This window comes from Myxine glutinosa, chromosome 2 (assembly GCF_964187855.1).
Source record: "Myxine glutinosa chromosome 2, kmMyxGlut1.1, whole genome shotgun sequence".
NCBI classification, from domain to species: Eukaryota; Metazoa; Chordata; class Myxini; order Myxiniformes; family Myxinidae; genus Myxine; species Myxine glutinosa.
Genome location: NC_136262.1, coordinates 213,611,892 through 213,628,922, shown reverse-complemented (window position 1 = coordinate 213,628,922; position 17,031 = coordinate 213,611,892). Strand labels below are relative to the sequence as shown.

Below are 17,031 nucleotides of genomic sequence, written 5' to 3'. Positions count from 1 at the left end.
ACTTACTGGATTTTGGACTTTGCAGGTTTTCGGAAATTCCAGTGAATAGCCTCGATTAGCTTGCCGTGTGCCATGCGTCATTTGTCGCGCCTTACTTTGGAGTTACTGATTAATTGAAAAGTAAGTTGGAAATGTTTGTGGATATGCAGGGCGGGTTCAGAGTTATATTAAAGTCAAAAGTGGATGATGATTATAAAATATGATTGAATTACTCAGAAAATTAGGTGGAGGTGATATAACTCCTTTGGTCGCAATTCAAAACTAACAATTCGCAGTTTTCTATGTAATATTATAATGGGATTTGAGGTGACGTAGAGTTGAGTAGATAATAAATCCCGTCATCGTAACTATAAGTTATGTTTTCTTCGTTAAAATTTCTGTTTTCAGAGGGGTACTGATTATATTTAAGCATGTTCCTTTTTTAATTTTTGTCATATAATTATTTGCCCGAACTCAATTAAGATCAGTTTGTTCCTTTTTTTTTTTTTTTTGCAGTCTGTCGAGCAAAAAAAAGGAAGTGGTCGGAGGATTCCGTGCGGTACGGGTTCACGTGTTTGACGGAACGGGACGGAAGTCAGCGTCCTCAATGCATGCTTTGCAATGTCAAGTTGAGCAACTCCAGGCTAGCACCAGCAAAACTACGGGAACACTTCAAAAAAACTGCACGGCGAGGGGCAGTACAAAGACACAATGCTGGATGAATTCAAATTGAAGAGAGTCCGATTTGACGCAAGTGCTACCTTTCCCAAACTCGGCTTCGTTCCAATTGACAAACCGATCCTCACCGCGTCGTATGAAGTTGCGTACCTGATCACAAAGCAGGGCAAACCGCACACCGTTGGCGAGACACTCATCAAACTGGCCGCGTTGAAGATGGCCAACATCATGCTGGGAAAAGCTGCTGAAAACAAGTTGTCTCTCGTTCCACTCTCAAATGACACCATCAGATGCCGAATCGACGACATGAGCGACGACATCCTCGCCCAGGTAGTTGCAGATTTAGTCGCGAGCCTGATGAAATTCAGCCTTCAACTCGACGAGACCACTGACGTTTCGAATTTGAGCCAGCTCATCTTATTTGTGCGTTATGTCAAAGGAGATGAGATCGAGGAAGACTTTCTGTTCTGCAAGCCTCTCACAACAACGACGAAGGCAGCTGACGTGAAGAAGCTTGTGGACGACTTCTTCAGAAGCAACGGCCTCTCGTGGAACATGGTGTCTGCAGTTTGCTCTGACCGAGCTCCAGCCATGCTGGGATGTAACTCTGGTTTTGGAGTGCTGGTGAAGGCCGATGCACCACACATCATCGTCACGCACTGCGTCCTGCACAGACACGCGCTGGCATCAAAAACCCTGCCTCCAAAACTGGCCAATGTTCTGAAAATCGTCGTTGAAACTGGGAATTATGTGCGAAGCCGTGCTCTGAATCATCACATCTTCAAAGAGCTGTGCAATGAAATCGGCTCTGAATTCGAAGTCCTTCTCTACCACTCTAACGTTCGATAGTTGTCACGAGGGAAGGTAGTGAGCCGTGTTTTTGCCTAGCGTGTAGAATTAGCCCTGTTTTTGCGAGAACACCAGCATTGCCATGCAACGCACTTCCAAGAGTCAGAGTTCATCCTTGCCTTGGCATACTTGGCTGACATCTTCGACAGACTCAATCATCTCACTTGCCAGATGCAGGGCGGTGGAGTGAATGTCATCGAATCTGAAGAAAAGCTGAGCGCTTTCCAAAAGAAGTTACCGTTGTGGAGGCAGCGAACAGAGAACGACAACTTCGCCAACTTTTCGCTACTGGACGAGTGCGTGAGCGGAATCAAAGATGAGTCTGAAGTTGGAGGCACTGCTGTACCGGGGGAGCTGAAGCAAGCGATTACCCTGCACTTTGATGAGCTGGGAAAGTCATTCGACGGCTACTTCCCCGACCAAGAGCAAACACCCAGCATCGGTGAGGCAGCCGTTTACTTTCGACGTTGCAACTGCAGATGTCAATGACCAATACCTCGACGACCTCATCGAACTTCAGCAGAGCCAGACTCAACAACAACTCTTCGGCACAACAACGCTCTCAACGTTTTGGTGCCGCCAAATGGAAGGGTATCCTCACATCGCTAAAATTGCCCTTGAGATCCTCACGCCGTTCGTTACAACGTATCTCTGCGAGCATGCGTTTTCGAAACTGGTGGACATTAAAACAAAGAAAAGGAGCAGGCTTGCATGCGAAAATGATTTGAGGGTGGCCCTTGCCAATACAAAACCACGCATTTCCCAGATCGCCTCCCGAAAAGAAGAACAGAAAACGCATTAAGATGCAATTCTTCTTAATTTTTTTTGTCAAATTTGAGGGGTTCCGCGAGTGTTCGGTTGGTTTCGTTAGGTTTTCGGCGCCTTTAAAAAGGTTAAGAACCACTGTTAGACCCTTTAGAAACCCAAAGACCCTTTATGACCACTAATCCCTTTCGAACCTTTACAACCCGGAGGCCCATTAAGACCACAAATACCCTAAGGACCATTGTTACGTGTTCCTCCCCAACCTCCTGGTCCCGGTATACCTCCGAACCCCGAGAGGAGCCACGGCAGAAAAATATGTTATTCTGTGTCAGAAATCAATAGTGAAACCACACCAATGATTATAAACGAACAAATGTTGTATTAAAATTCACACACAAGAATAACGGTACAACCAATAGTCATCAAGGGTGCACTCAATACATCTTAAGATGGTACCATCAGTTAAAGTCAGATAACTCACTGCACTCCAAGTGAGTGAACAAAGGACACTCCTCAATGTCTCTATAACTCAAAGGTGATCCTCTCCAGCGAGTGTCAGAGCGAGATCGAATCGAGACCCGCACTCGGTTGATGCGGACGAGGCGTGGGCATAGCGGAGAAAAAGCGTAGCCAGCCACGTGGTCCGACCAAAGGCAAACTCGAGGTGCGCGTTCACAGTTCAATCAGCGAACCGCAGCGTAATCTTCAACCGCAGCGTTTGCGCACACACATCCCCGCCAGATGATAGGATGCTGAGAAGAGCTGACGCGTAGCAAAACCTTTGTTGGTGAACGAAGCGCGAAGTTCCAAAATGGCCGACAGCCCTTACTTGAGTCGATGCGACCAGGCAAGGATACGTCGGGTTCTCAGCCCAAACCTGACTACGCAGATTTCTCAATCCCAGCGATAATACCTATTGCAGGATGTCCTTTCAAGGAACTCAAAAATTCCCTCATGACCTTCGTTAGACAATGCTCGCCACGGAGCTCGACATCGCGCGTATTGTCCGACTTTGCTCGCCACGCTTCTTCTCCCTCTCTCTCATCGTCTTCCGGTTCGGTTTCCTGTATCATTTAAACTTAACCTTTTTAACTTTTGATAACTGTTCACGAACAATAAACCTTTGGAAGATAATAATCGTACATAATATCAGAAATATGTCAACAACAACAACAACAGAAGTGACGAATCCGTAACACTTCCCCCCCCCCCCCCCCTCAAGAAAGAAAGTTTGAACACAGCGAAAACTTTCTTTGCAGGCACACCCTTTAAACAAACAACAGTAAACTCACAACCAAATCCTCAATTCCCATGAGCAACAATTATATATCAATCTCCCAAAAATAAAGCGACAAAATTTCACACAACCCCCAGAGATTTCCAAAGTTAATTCACTCTGGACAGAGCATCAGCAACGACAGTGTCCCTGCCCTTTACATGTTCAATTTCCCAGTTGGACTCCTGCCAAGCTAAACTCCATCATCACCCTCTGATTTTACTTTTTGTTTCTTTTGAATGAAGGTTCAAGGGGTTGTGATCAAAACCCAAAGGCCAGCAAATCTATAGCACTTTTCCCAGGAGGCCGAGCTGAAAGCCAGGTTCCATGGTGGTTGGGTGGTGAGGCCTGGAAGTATTCACTACATGGACGCCTTTAGGAACGTGGAGTTCACGGTTAGTCCGTGCAGGAAAGTTCACTACATGGACGCCTTTAGGAATGGTGTCGTTCACGGTTAATCCGTGTAGGAATTTTGGCTCGGCTGCTCCGCAGCATTCAGTGCTTCAACTCTTTCTAACTTTCGTAATAATCACGGTTGGACCGCTTGTCACTGTAGTCACGTGAATAGCGGTCTCCTTCTCGGCCACGACCCTGATATCATTCCTTCGGGAGCTGCCGTAACTCGGGGAGCCTCCATAGTAATATCGACTGCGGCCACCACCAAAACTACCGCCACGTTTTCCTCTTCTGTAGCCCCCTCGACGCCTGTGGCCTGCCTTCTCTACGGCTATGGTCCGACCATCCAAATCCTTACCATTCCAATCCTTCTCTGCTTCTTTGGCGTCCTTTGTGTTTTCAAACGTGACATAGCCAAACCCTCTTGACTTTTGCGTTTCCCTGTCTTTTACCAGCCGCACTTCCAAAAGCGGTCCATATTTCCTGAAGACAGAGGTCATAACTTCTTCCTTTGTTTTGAAGTTCAGTCCACCTACAAATAGCTTGCCAAATTTGCCGCCATCCCTGACTGGTGTGGTGTTATTTTCCCTACTGGGCTTTTTAACAACCATCGGGTTACCAGAAACTTGACCACCGGCCAAATCATTACCGATAACAAAAGATACTCCCTCTACAGGAAGAGTGGCTTGTAAACCTGCGGTGACCGGTCCTGACACCAAATCAGACTCCAAATGGATGACATGAAGTGGAGCTCGAACACAGCCACCAATCCCCTGTAAACGAACACTATCACCAGTTGCCGTCTCCTCTGACAATGGAAAAATGCCTTCGAGCATTAAAGATTGATGTGCTCCTGTGTCCCTCAATACCCTAACAGGTCTGGTTGGTCGAGTCTCCATCCAGTGACACAAACTCCTCTGAAGTAAATGGATGGTAACCCTTTTGAGGGCGATTTCTCACATTTGCCATGGCATTCGGAGTTGTACTAGTCTGACTCCGCTCCTGATTGTTCCTTTCCAGGGCATAACATTGGGACCTCACGTGTCCACATTTGTTGCAAAAGGCGCAAGTAGGTCCGGAGGAGAAACTCGCGGTCTGCCTCGAGCCCCCCGGAATATAAGTCTGCCTTGGAACTGTTGTCTTCTGATCCCTAAAAGTCGCGGTATCAGAGTTGTCCTCATAGTCATCTCGAGGCCGCCCCCATGAATTTTCGTTCTCCGCCCCGGATGTACCATAACTCCCCTGGTTAAGTCTAGGCAAGAAGGTCAGTTTGTGGAAACCCTTCCTGTGGGTTAAGGCATAGTCATCTGCCATGGTTGCTGCCTCATACAGCTTTGGTACTTTCATTTCCTCCAGATGTACTTTAATGTCCTCGTGGACACACTGTTGGAATTCCTCCACCAGGATCAATTGTCGCAATAGCTCGAAGTCTTTCCCGACCCCTTTTTAATCACACCACCGATCAAACATGGTTTCTTTCATTCTGGCAAACTCCACATGGGTCTCGCTCTCTCTCTTCCTGGCATTCCGGAATTTTTGCCGGTAAGCTTCAGGGACCAATTCGTAGGCTTTGAGAATGGTTTTCTTCACTATCTCATAATCTGCACATTGGTTAATCGGTAAAGCCAAATAAATATCTTGAGCTTTACCTACCAGAACACTTTGCACTGACATGGTCCAGGACTCCTCCGGCCATTTAACATTTGAGCCACTTTCTCAAAGTGTGAAAAAAAAAAAATTGGCTACCTCCTTTTCCTTGAAGGGTGGAACCAGCCTCACATGTCTACCAACATCCCAGGTGTTCTGACTCGGTGTCGAACCAGTCGGCATGGATGGTGCCTCTTCCCGTTCTTTCATTAAATCCAGCTCCTTGAGTTTAATTTCCTGCTGAAGCGCCAAGTCCCGTTCCCTTAATTCCCTTTCGGTTTTTCTCTCCTCTGCTTTTTCCCTTTTCTCTTCTCTCTTCGAGTTCTCTTTCCTGTGCTGCTCTTCTTTCCTCGAGTTCTCGTTCCTGTTCTGCTCTTTCCTTTTCTCTTCTTTCTTCGAATTCTCTTGCAGCTCTCCTTTCCTCTGCTTTTTTCTCTTCTAACCTTTCCTGGAGTTCTAGTTCAACTCTCCTTTCCTCTGCTTTTTTCTCTTCTAACCTTTCCTGGCTCTGAAATTGCATCTCCAGTTTCCAGAGCTCCACATTTTCTTGTTCCTCGGGTAACCAATCCAAGGCTCCCTCTTTCCATGTTCCTTGTCCCACCAGATATTCTATCACCAATCTCTGCATCTCTGCTTTCTTCATATTAGCTCGGACCTCCAAGCTAAAATGTCTGGCCAATATCAAGAGTTCTGATTTTTTTGAACGCTTGAAACTGTCTCACTAGGGGACGCTGCAAACTTTTCGGCATCAAACACCATGGTGACTATCAGTTAACACCTGTTAACCTTCGCACACGAAATTTCCAAAAAAACAAAAAAATTCTTTTTTGTTTTTGGAAAAATTTGGGAATGTTGGAAAAAGTTCCAAATTTGGGAATTCTGGGAATGTTAGGGAATTCTTTCCCGGATGGAATTTAGGGAATTTAATCCACAGTACGATATTTAGGGAATTTAATCAGCAAAGCCGAGCCCCCAATTTCTCCCCCGTACGAACCCCCAATTTCAATCTGGGTCAAACCCGAACGGATGTTATTAGGGAATTTTTTTTATCCCGGGCGAAGACCCAATTTCGAGCCCACGAGTCAATTGGACGAGCCCCCAATTTCTGTTACGTGTTCCTCCCCAACCTCCTGGTCCCGGTGTACCTCTGAACCCCGAGAGGAGCCACGGCAGAAAAATATGTTATTCTGTGTCAGAAATCAATAGTGAAACCACACCAATGATTATTATAAACGAACAAATGTTGCATTAAAAGTCACACACAAGAATAACGGTACAACCAATAGTCATCAAGAGTGCACTCAATACATCTTAAGATGGTACCATCAGTTAAAGTCAGATAACTCACTGCACTCCAAGTGAGTGAACAAAGGACACTCCTCAATGTCTCTATAACTCAAAGGTGATCCTCTCCAGCGAGTGTCGGAGCGAGATCGAATCGAGACCCGCACTCGGTTGATGCGGACGAGGCGTGGGCGTAGCGCAGAAAAAGCGTAGCCAGCCACGTGGTCCGACCAAAGGCAAACTCGAGGTGCGCGTTCACAGTTCAATCAGCGAACCGCAGCGTAATCTTCAACCGCAGCGTTTGCGCACACACATCCCCGCCAGACGATAAGATGCTGAGAAGAGCTGACGCGTAGCAAAACCTTTGTCGGTGAACGAAGCGCGAAGTTCCAAAATGGCCGACGGCTCTTACTTGAGTCGATGCGACCAGGCAAGGATTTATCAGAATCTCAGCCCAAACCTGACTCCGCAGATTTCTCAATCCCAGCGATAATACCCATCACAGGATGTCCTTTCAAGGAACTCAAAAATTCCCTCGCGACCTTCGTTAGACAACGCTCGCTACGGAGCTCGACGTCACGCGTCTTGTCCGACTTTGCTCGCCACGCCTCTTCTCTCTCTCTCTCTCTCTCTCTCTCTCGCCGTCTTCCGGTTCGGTTTCCTGTATCATTTAAAGTTAACCTTTTTAACTTTTGATAACTGTTCATGAACAATAAACCTTTTGAAGATAATAATAGTACATAATATCAGAAATATGTCAAATGGGTGAAAGCCACAACAACGGAAGTGACGAATCAGTAACACCATGAAGACCCACAAATACCCTAAGACACTTCAAACTGAGGACCCCTAAAACCCCATGGCCCTTTACAATGCTAATACCATTTGAGACCCCAAAGACCCTTTCAAACTCTAAGAACTTTTAGAACTAAAAAAAGACCCCGATGACCCAAAGGAGAAAACCACACGTCCTGGCATGGGTCTGCAATCTCTGATTGCTCTTTCTTGTTCAACTTGCCATTCAGGCAATGACTTTAATGAAGAATGCTTCACCAGTTGAGGCAACATAACAGAGCAAACCTTTCATGAGAGTAACATTCCTTCAATGACCCCAAGATTTGTTCAAGCGACATTTTGGTTGGCTGAGTGGTGTGTGTACTGTAAGACCCCAGCATTCGCGGGTGATACGTTCCTGAAAAAATCATGCGAATATCGAATCCACGCATTTTGGTGGCATTTTTAAAATGGGGGTGGGGAGGGGGTTATTTATTTATTTATTTATTTTACATGTTCTAGGCTCTTGGAAGAGCTGTGGCAGGGCAAATCAGGACTCAACGTAACAAAGGGAACAGCAGGAGAAAGGGGAAACGCTAACAGCACGGTAGAGGGAGAAAGTAAATAGAGACGGACAAACAAGGGATTGTTTGTGTAAGGGAGAACACAAAAAGTGGACGATATGGATACATAAGCAAAATTTTTGGAGGGCTGTGGGTGGATTATCGGGTGTAGAAAAGATCATGATTTTGGATGGGGGATGACTTGAGATGGTGGTGAACAGCTGTCTTGAAGACCTGGTGGGGAGAATGAGATTGAAGAGAGTAGGCAGGGAAAAAAGAGGAATAAATGAGTGGAGTGAGCCGTGGTTCTGGATTTAGGCAGTTTCACTAGGAGGGGGTTGCTGCTGGACCGCATGCGTCCTGCAGATATCTGGGGAGGATAAATCATGGAGAGGACAGAGAGTGCAAGTGATGACAAGACGCCACCTTAACAAGGCGTCACCAGGTTTTAAGAAGAAGTATGAAAGCTCATTCTTGAGTTTGGACAGATGTTGTTTTCTGACTCTCCTGAAAATAGGCACACACTTGGTGCAGGCTTTGTGGAATTATCTGAGGTTGCCTTAGGTCGGATATCCCTTCCAGGAGGAGAATGCAAGTTGCTTTAAAGCAACTGCATCACCATGGGATTCAGAGTACCAAGGATGGGTAAGATAATTGAAGACAAGATGGGATGAATCTGTGCATAAGAGAGAGCAGGTTTCTGTGGAAGAATTCCCAGGCTGAATTAATATCAGCAGTGATGGATATGGGAGATCAGTCCTGAAGTGTTAAAAAAATGTATATATATATATAGTCACGTGAAAAAGTAAGTACACCCCATGTAAAGTTTTGACTTTTTCAACATATTTCAACATACAGCTATTTGATCTTCATTTCAACAATATTGATAGATAAAGGTGACATAATATAACAAATGTCATGAAACATTTACATTTTGTAATCCATTGTATAATTCAAATAAACACAAATGCAAATTTCGCATGTGGAAAAAGTAAGTACTTTTTCCCAAACTGTCATGCCAGCTAAATTTACCTCCTTCTCTACTGTCACTCTTGGGTTCTCCGCAGCCCAGTAGACACAATTGTGTCTGTTAATTGTGCCGTTAAGCTTAAAACATGCCTCATCTGACCACCAGATGTTGTCTCGCATTGTGTCCTCTTCGTCAAGTTTAGCTAAGAACTCTTCACAAAATTGAAGACGCCGGTCGTCATCTCCATCATGAAGGGCATGCAGTAAGCGTGGAATGTAAGGTTTCCAGTTTTTCTGGTGAAGGATACGGATAACACTTGATTGGCTCACTTCCAACTCTGCAGATAAACGGCGAGTTGACTTTTGCGGACTTTGTTCCAGTCTCCTGATGGCTTCTTCAGCCTTAGCTTCAGCATTGGCAGGAGAGCCAGGAAACAATATCTCTCCGTTCTCAAGACCGAACTCTCTTATCTGTCTCCCTCTTCCAAATCCTGGTGGCGTCTGGTCAAATCTGTTTCTGGTGTTTGTTCCCCCTCCGCCCCCTCCCTTACCTCAAACGGCTACAGAGCTGACTCCGCACGTGAAAAAGCTGAATGCCTCAACTCTGTGTTTGCCTCTAAATCTTGTGTCCCAAACCCATCCCTCTCTGTACCCACCGTACCCAGTCGTACCCAGCTGCTCCTGGACTCTGTGTCCTTTCCTCCTGACAAGGTGGAAAAGTTTATATCAACCCTCGACTCTGATTCTGCAACTGGTCCTGACGGCATCAGCCCACGGGTCCTAAAATCCTGTTCTTCCGCTCTTTCACTCCCTCTCTCTGTTCTCTTCCCCCCTCTCTTTTGCTCAAGGTCAACTGCCATCTGCTTGGAAATCAGCCAACATCACCGCTTTACACAAAAAAGGTGCAAAAACAGATCCTGGCAACTACAGACCAATCAGCCTTCTCCCAATTATCAGCAAAGTCATGGAATCCATCATTGCTTTGGATATGAAATCTTTCCTCTTCTCCAATGGCTTGATCTCTGATCATCAATTTGGTTTCAGACCAGGTCACTCTACTCTGGACATGCTGCTTCTGCTGTCTCAACAATGGATGGAGGTCCTCAATGCCAAACAGGAAATCGGAGCTGTCTCCCTCGACATCACGTGCCTTCGATACGGTCTGGCACCCCGCTCCGCTCACCAAACTCTCCTCCTTTGGTATCCATGGAAATCTCCACGCATGGCTGGCGGACTTCCTCTCTAGTCGTAGTCAACGTGTGGCCCTGAATGGGTTTCTCTCATCTCCTCTTCCTGTTCAGGCTGGACTTCCCCAAGGCAGTGTTCTGGGCCCTGTGCTTCTTTTGGTCTTCATCAATGATCTCTCTGACTCTCTTGAAAATCCTCTCTATCTCTTTGCTGATGACTCCCCTCTCTGCAGCTCCATTCCTCATCCCTCAGATCGGCAGTCTGCAGCCTCTTCACTCTCTCCAGACCTGAACAAAATCACAGACTGGGCAAACAAGTGGAACATGTCTTTCAATCCTGACAAATCTCACACTCTTACGGTCTCTCCGAAAAGACCGACTGGACAACCCTCCCATCTACTTTCTGAATAATCCTCTCCAAGAAGTTCTGTCACTCAAGCTTTTGGGTCACTATCTGCCATGATCTTTCCTGGGAAAACCACATTTCCAAGCTGGCCTCCAAAGCCAGTCACCGACTGGGCATCCTCCGTCGTGAGAAGTCCTTCCTTGGCACACCTGAGCCCCTCACCACATACAAGGCTTTCATCCGCAGCTCAATGGAGTACTGCTCTCCCCTTTGGGCTGGTGCTCCTGCCTCACACCTCGCTCGTCTTCACGCTGTTGAAACCAAAGCGTTCAGAATCATTGGAATCTCCCGCGATGACGCTATCTCCGAGGGCCTTTCACTTACTCACCACAGGCCGGTTGGTGGTCTTTCCATCTTCTACCGACTCCTCTCTGGCCTTGCTCCCCCAGCTCTCTCTGGGCTCTGTCCCCCAAATATTCCTACAGGTCGCACAAGATCTGCCTGCAACCCTCTTATGGTTAAACTGCCAAAATCAAGACTCTCTGCTCACCTTCACTCCTTCATTCCTCTTTTCTCCCACCTCTGGAACAAACTCCCTCACTCTCTTCAATCCCACTCCTCCCTCCAGGTCTTTAAAACGGCTGTTCACCACCATCTCTTATCTTCCCCAATCCAAAACCTTGATCTCTTCTACCCCTGCTAATTTCACCCCAAATCCACTTTTTTGAGGTGCCGACTTCTTTCCTGGAAGTCCTTGGTGTCCTTGCATTTTATGCCTATCCTGCCTCCCCCCAGGCCCTCTCCCTCCCTCACATCTCCCGATGTCCCTGCTCTCAAATGTTGTGCTTGTGTGCTTTCTCCCCTTCTCTCCCCATCTTGTCGACCGCTCCCCTTTTTATATACTTTGTTTGCTTGTTTGTTTGATTTGTTTGTTTGATAAATGTTAGCTCTTTCACATGCCTCGACTGTATACAAAAGAAAAAAAAAAAAACAAGCTACATTCGTTGCCGTTTTCGGACGACGGGACTTCGTTGCAGTGGCTACCGACCCTGTTGCTTCAAATTTCTCGACAATCAATCGTATGTTTCTTCCCTGGGGTGGGTTAATATCGAATTCCTGTGCCAAACTGCGTGCCGCCATCGTTAGTTGTTCATTACATTTGTAGTAATGTTTCACGGCCGCAATGCGTTGATTCATTGAAAGGTAATTCATGGTTCAATTTGGTGCAACTTCAGTAACTTTCCAAACTCTCAGCAATAACCTGCAAAACAAAAACAAAAATAAATAAATTAAGAAAATTAATAACCTGCAAGACAATAATTATTAACAACATGACATCCCAGAAAAAAATCTGACAGCCGAAAAAACAGAAATCGGGCGCGGGCGCTACTTTTGATTCACCCTGTATATATATATATATATATATTCACCCTTGCAAACGCGTGGGTCTTCTGAATCTTAAATTTTTGGGGTATTTAAGGGTCTTCGGGGTCTTTTGGATCTTCGAGGTTAAATTTAATTTTTTTAAAAAACCCGCACTTTCACATCGAAGGTCACACTTTATAATCCTCAAATATGCAGTGTCTGCGAATATTGAATCCGTGAATGTCAGGGTTCCACAATATTTTAAAATATATATCCTCTGTGTTCTCATGTGAAAGATTAAAAGATATTTGAGCAGTTTAGGTTCTTGTCCTGTTTAGGCCCTACACACTTTGCCAGAGAAGGGTAAGTACTGGAAGGTGTGATGTCCACTCCACTCTCTTGTCCTGTAAATGTCTTTGGTCCACTCTGTTGTTGTGGTAAACCTGTAACCTGGAGGCCTGCAACCAAAGCTCCAAAGTATCGTTATCACCGAGTACAGTAGTACTCCATATATAGGGAATACACGGGGGAAAAATGGCCACCCAATGAAATGTATCTGAGAAACCCATGGGAAATCCAAGGATAAAAACGCTAATTTTGTTTGACGAAAAACAATAATCTTCATCTTTAAAAAAAATACAACTGGGGAAATCTGTGGACAAAAGCTTTCATTGTCCATGGATTTCCATGTGTGTTTTATGATTTATCCTTTCGCACACACTTCTGAATGCGAATTGCATGCATATTCCTTTGCGTCCATTTTGTAAATCTTATCGGCGGCACTCAAAGTAATCTTTTTTGGGTCGGTGTTTGCAGGCGGCATACAGATTGAGCGTAAGAGGTACTATGCCCATCTTGGACTGATCCAGCAAATTGCTCCTCGCTGACCGACTGTTGGTGTTGCGAAATTGCTTTACTGCACCGCGACGTGAAATTGCCACTGATTGTGATTTGAGAAAGTTGTGCACGTCTGAATGACAATGGCCGTGCGGCCTTTATAAATGTCATGTTCTCGAGACGAGACCACTGATGGTGTATTCTCCCATTGGCGATACTGCTTTTATCCAGCTCAAGTGTGCTGGAAGATGAGAGCCACACGGTGTTGGCCACGGCGAGGGGTATGTTCGATAGTCACGGTGGAGTCCTCAGTTCTGTGGAGACCGGCGTGAGCATAATCATTCCAAAAGGAGCCATAGCGGATGGGACAGAGCAGGAGATATACTTCAAGGTTTGCAAGGACAACAGCATCTTGCCTCCGCTTGACAAGGAAAAAGGTGAACGAATTGCCATTTTAAGGCAGAAAGTTTGAAGTCTTTCAACTTTACTATTCTGTTTGTGAATGAAATGATTCACATTAAAATTAATTGATCCAATCTCATAATTTTGAATAAGTAAGTGAGTTTTAAACTGATTATTTATTTATTTCTGTTCCTATTGAAGTTCCAAATGCAACACCTGGTAAAGATATCCTAACACCACTTTGCATTACAAACACCTAATTTGTCTGCTGATTAAAAAAAAAAATCTTATTTCATGAAAATTCCATTTCTCGGCCTGACTCACTTGTTCCCTGACCCATTTGTTGCAGGTGAGACTCTTCTGAGCCCGTTGGTCATGTGTGGTCCACACGGTTTGAAGTTCCAGAAGCCTGTGGAGCTACGTCTACCACACTGTAAGCCCTGCTAGCTGTACCTCATACATGTTGGTTTTTCTCTGTATGCATTCGTGAAATGGGGTTCGATGGGGTTCGATCCGTGAAACAAAACATTCCTGCACCTTTTTACAATCGCTGTTGGACCTAAGCTTACATGTTTCCCAAGCCAACTGTTCCATTGTAGCCGATATCGTTGGTTACCTCGGCATCGCATTAACGTTCGAAGTATGCCGAGTCCTTGTACGAGGAACGCTCATTTCTTTGTATCAAATAGAGGTTTTTGTGTGACAATTCCATTTTGGCTATTCATAGTTCGTCACATCGTATAATGTCGAGGTAAGAATTATGAAATTTCCTTGAGCTTGAGCCATAGTGGATGAATTGTAAGAAAAGAAACATGAAAGTCTAAGCATGCAAAGTGGAACGCAGATGTATTTCATTCCTTTGGGTTACACACACCCCTTAACAGTAGGGGGTGACATTTTTCTTTGTATGGTGGGAGGAGTGGTGTGGGAGTTGGAGGGGATGGGGGCTTCTGGGTATAAATAATTATCGATACAACTAACAGTCCGTGAAATATCTTTTCGTTGTAACAAGATTCTACTCTGTTAGGCCAAAGGGAAATATTGTCATAACACAAAATACGACAATAAAAATATTGTCATATTGCTGCTTCTTAAGCCCCCAACCACGATACAGAATGATTACTGCCGCGATGTAATGATATAACGAACTCTTCAGTTGAACCTCCCACGATTGGCCTGTTTTATACATTTTTCTTGCAATGAGGTTCGAGACTTTGCTAAGGTTTTGTTTGTATCACTTATGTAGCTTGTATTTGCTCCATGGTGCTTTACTAAAGATGCTTGCTGGCTTTTGTGAAAATTGCATAGGAGCCTTTGTGGTCCATTTGAGTAAATGGCACATCAAGTTGAATTCCAAGAGGAACGTTGAAGACATCGAGTTATTGATGAATGTCGAGCACATTGTCCCGTTGTGTCAAGGCTTGCTCTGAGCCACTTGATGCAGTTGATTTGCAAAAGCATTCTCTGATCAATAACCAAGGAATTGCTTAATGGCTGCCGTGGTACTCCATTGGATTGAACTTTTAAACCTGCCCAGTCAGCCCGATCAGAGCATGGAAGTGGAAGCAAGCCATACGATTCGAGGAAACTGGTGCCGTGGGTTACGTGGTGCATTTGGGGAAAGAGCTCTTGCCCGGCACTTGCATTGTAATGTCGCAAGTGACAATGTGTTGACACTTCTCATTTGCCAAGAATATTTACAATACGAGTAGTCCAATTATGCCCCAACTTCCCCTATACTCTTCATTTTGAGTGTCCTGGTTGATGTCTGCGCTCTAAAGCATGGCCTTGCATTTCAGATTAGAGCAATGGAGTTTGACTTGTGCAATTGTTTGCTTCTTTTTAGATGTGGCAGCGGTATGAGGAAGTGACGTCTCTGTTGCGTGTTAAATGGGAATAAATAGATAACTTTGGAGCTGTTGATGTTTGGGAAGTCTTGGATTGCTCTGTGCTTCAAAGGAAACTTTTAACGTGTTCCTTGAAACTTCCTGCAGGTGAGCCCAGCAACTGGCAGAAGGCCGGCGATCCAAACCACAAGGGATCGAACTGCGTGTCGGTGCTTATCGATCATTTTTGAGCGGGGCCACCGGTACGCGTGGGTTTCTGAAAAGGGTTGCGTGTTCCGCATGTGTCAAAGGTGCCATACGCGAACTCGTTTTTCTGCACACAACCCAACTGCCTTTACGTCGCACATCCTGCGATGGTGCGCCGCTCTTAATTGTGAGGAATTTCAAACGTGGAAGATTTAGGACTGCTGTGAATGCAGGGGGTGGTGGGGTCAGAGGAGAGGATTTGGAGGGGGGGGGGGGGGGAGGGGATCAGGGTTGGAGTGAGACACGGTATCCTTAACTTGTAAGTGATAAAAGGATCATCGCTGTTCTTCTTCTTTTCTTTTAAGCTCGATCTGAACCGGTGTACATACAATAGACGTGTGATTATTTGGGTCTGCAGAACACTGATTCGCCTCGTGGCCTACAAGCAAATGGGAATAGAGAGTAGTCGTGCGTCGCGGTGCCTTGCACACCACATTGTTGTTCTCTTTTTTTGCCGTCTCGTTATCGTCTGTTGCGTTTTTCAAACGGGGTGCTGGCTCATGTGTTGTGGTTGTTTTGGGGGAAATTGGAGACTGCAGTCCTTGACAATTTTTGTAACCGTAAGAGAATTAAGTTTGCCAGTGCCGTTTTATGCAATACTTCCCACGTCTATTTTTTGAGATTTTTTGGGTGTACGACGATGCAGAGTGTATAGTTTGGTAAAATCGGAAATTTTTTGAAATGCCATTCCACATTTTTATACACCTCTAACGACTGTAGAAGTTTTGTGCTTCCTTAATGACCTTTCCTTGGTAGAGATGAGAGTAATTCTTGCTAATATTTTTGACTTTTTTTTTTCTTTCTTTTTTTTAGCATTGTGCTATTTACCAAGTATTTCAATAAAGGATTGCATAACAACTATCTGTGAATGGTCCCTTTGGTTTTCTATAGTTGACTGGGTAGTTACGCGGAGGCCCGTACTTTTTACGGAGTGTATCACGAAGAGTTGGGAAATCTTTTCAATGCCAGAACCAATACTGGAAGGGTCGCAGGATACTCCACCAGAGGTGATTTGGGCAGGAATTGATTTGTTCGGCGTGCCGGCGATAACTTGCCGACTCTTCACGAAAGACGCCGTGGCATCTATAACGTGCACCAGCGAACAGACTTTTAGGTCAACGTCCATCCGATGGACGGTGCACATATTGATACTCGATCATCCTGCCTGCGGATCTCCATGGTGGTGGTTCCCAGCTGGGGCGGATTCAAACTGAGCCTCGACAACCTACAGGCTCATTTAAACACCTGTGATCCTGCCATCTCCTATAACCATCTGCCATCTCCTCCTATATGTGTTGTTTTACCTCCCAAGCTCCCCCCTCACCACCCCCCCCCCTTCCCATGCCTCATATATGTGTTTTTTAACCTCTCCCAACCCCCCCCCCCCCCTTCCCATGCCTCCTCCCTTCAAGCCCTCTCCCTCCCACAGATCTCCCGATGTCCCTGCTCTCCATCTTGTCTCCCGCTCCCTTTATCTTATGTTTTATGTGTCAGTTTGTCTTTTTGTGATCAACGTTAGCTCTTACACGAGCCTCGATCTTGTATACAAAAAAAAACCGATCGCACAAGCTCGGTGTCCTCTATCCAAATTAACCCTGGTTTAGTGATGGGGTGAAGGGAG

At 45.5% G+C, this 17,031-nt stretch overlaps 1 protein-coding gene across 4 annotated transcripts in view; it reads left to right on the top strand.

Annotated features, from left to right (window-relative positions):
• LOC137422167 (tight junction protein 1) overlaps positions 1-16,273 on the top strand; it is a 200,503-nt gene extending 184,230 nt beyond the window's left edge. For all 4 annotated transcript variants that reach the window (XM_078772224.1, XM_078772222.1, XM_078772221.1 and 1 more), the window contains 3 exons: positions 13,147-13,352; positions 13,667-13,750; positions 15,312-16,273. In XM_078772224.1, coding sequence (XP_078628350.1) covers positions 13,147-13,352; positions 13,667-13,750; positions 15,312-15,394 — 373 coding nt within the window. In that variant the 3' untranslated portion in view covers positions 15,395-16,273. The remainder of the gene's footprint in view (positions 1-13,146; positions 13,353-13,666; positions 13,751-15,311) is intronic.
• Positions 16,274-17,031: the final 758 nt, after the last annotated feature.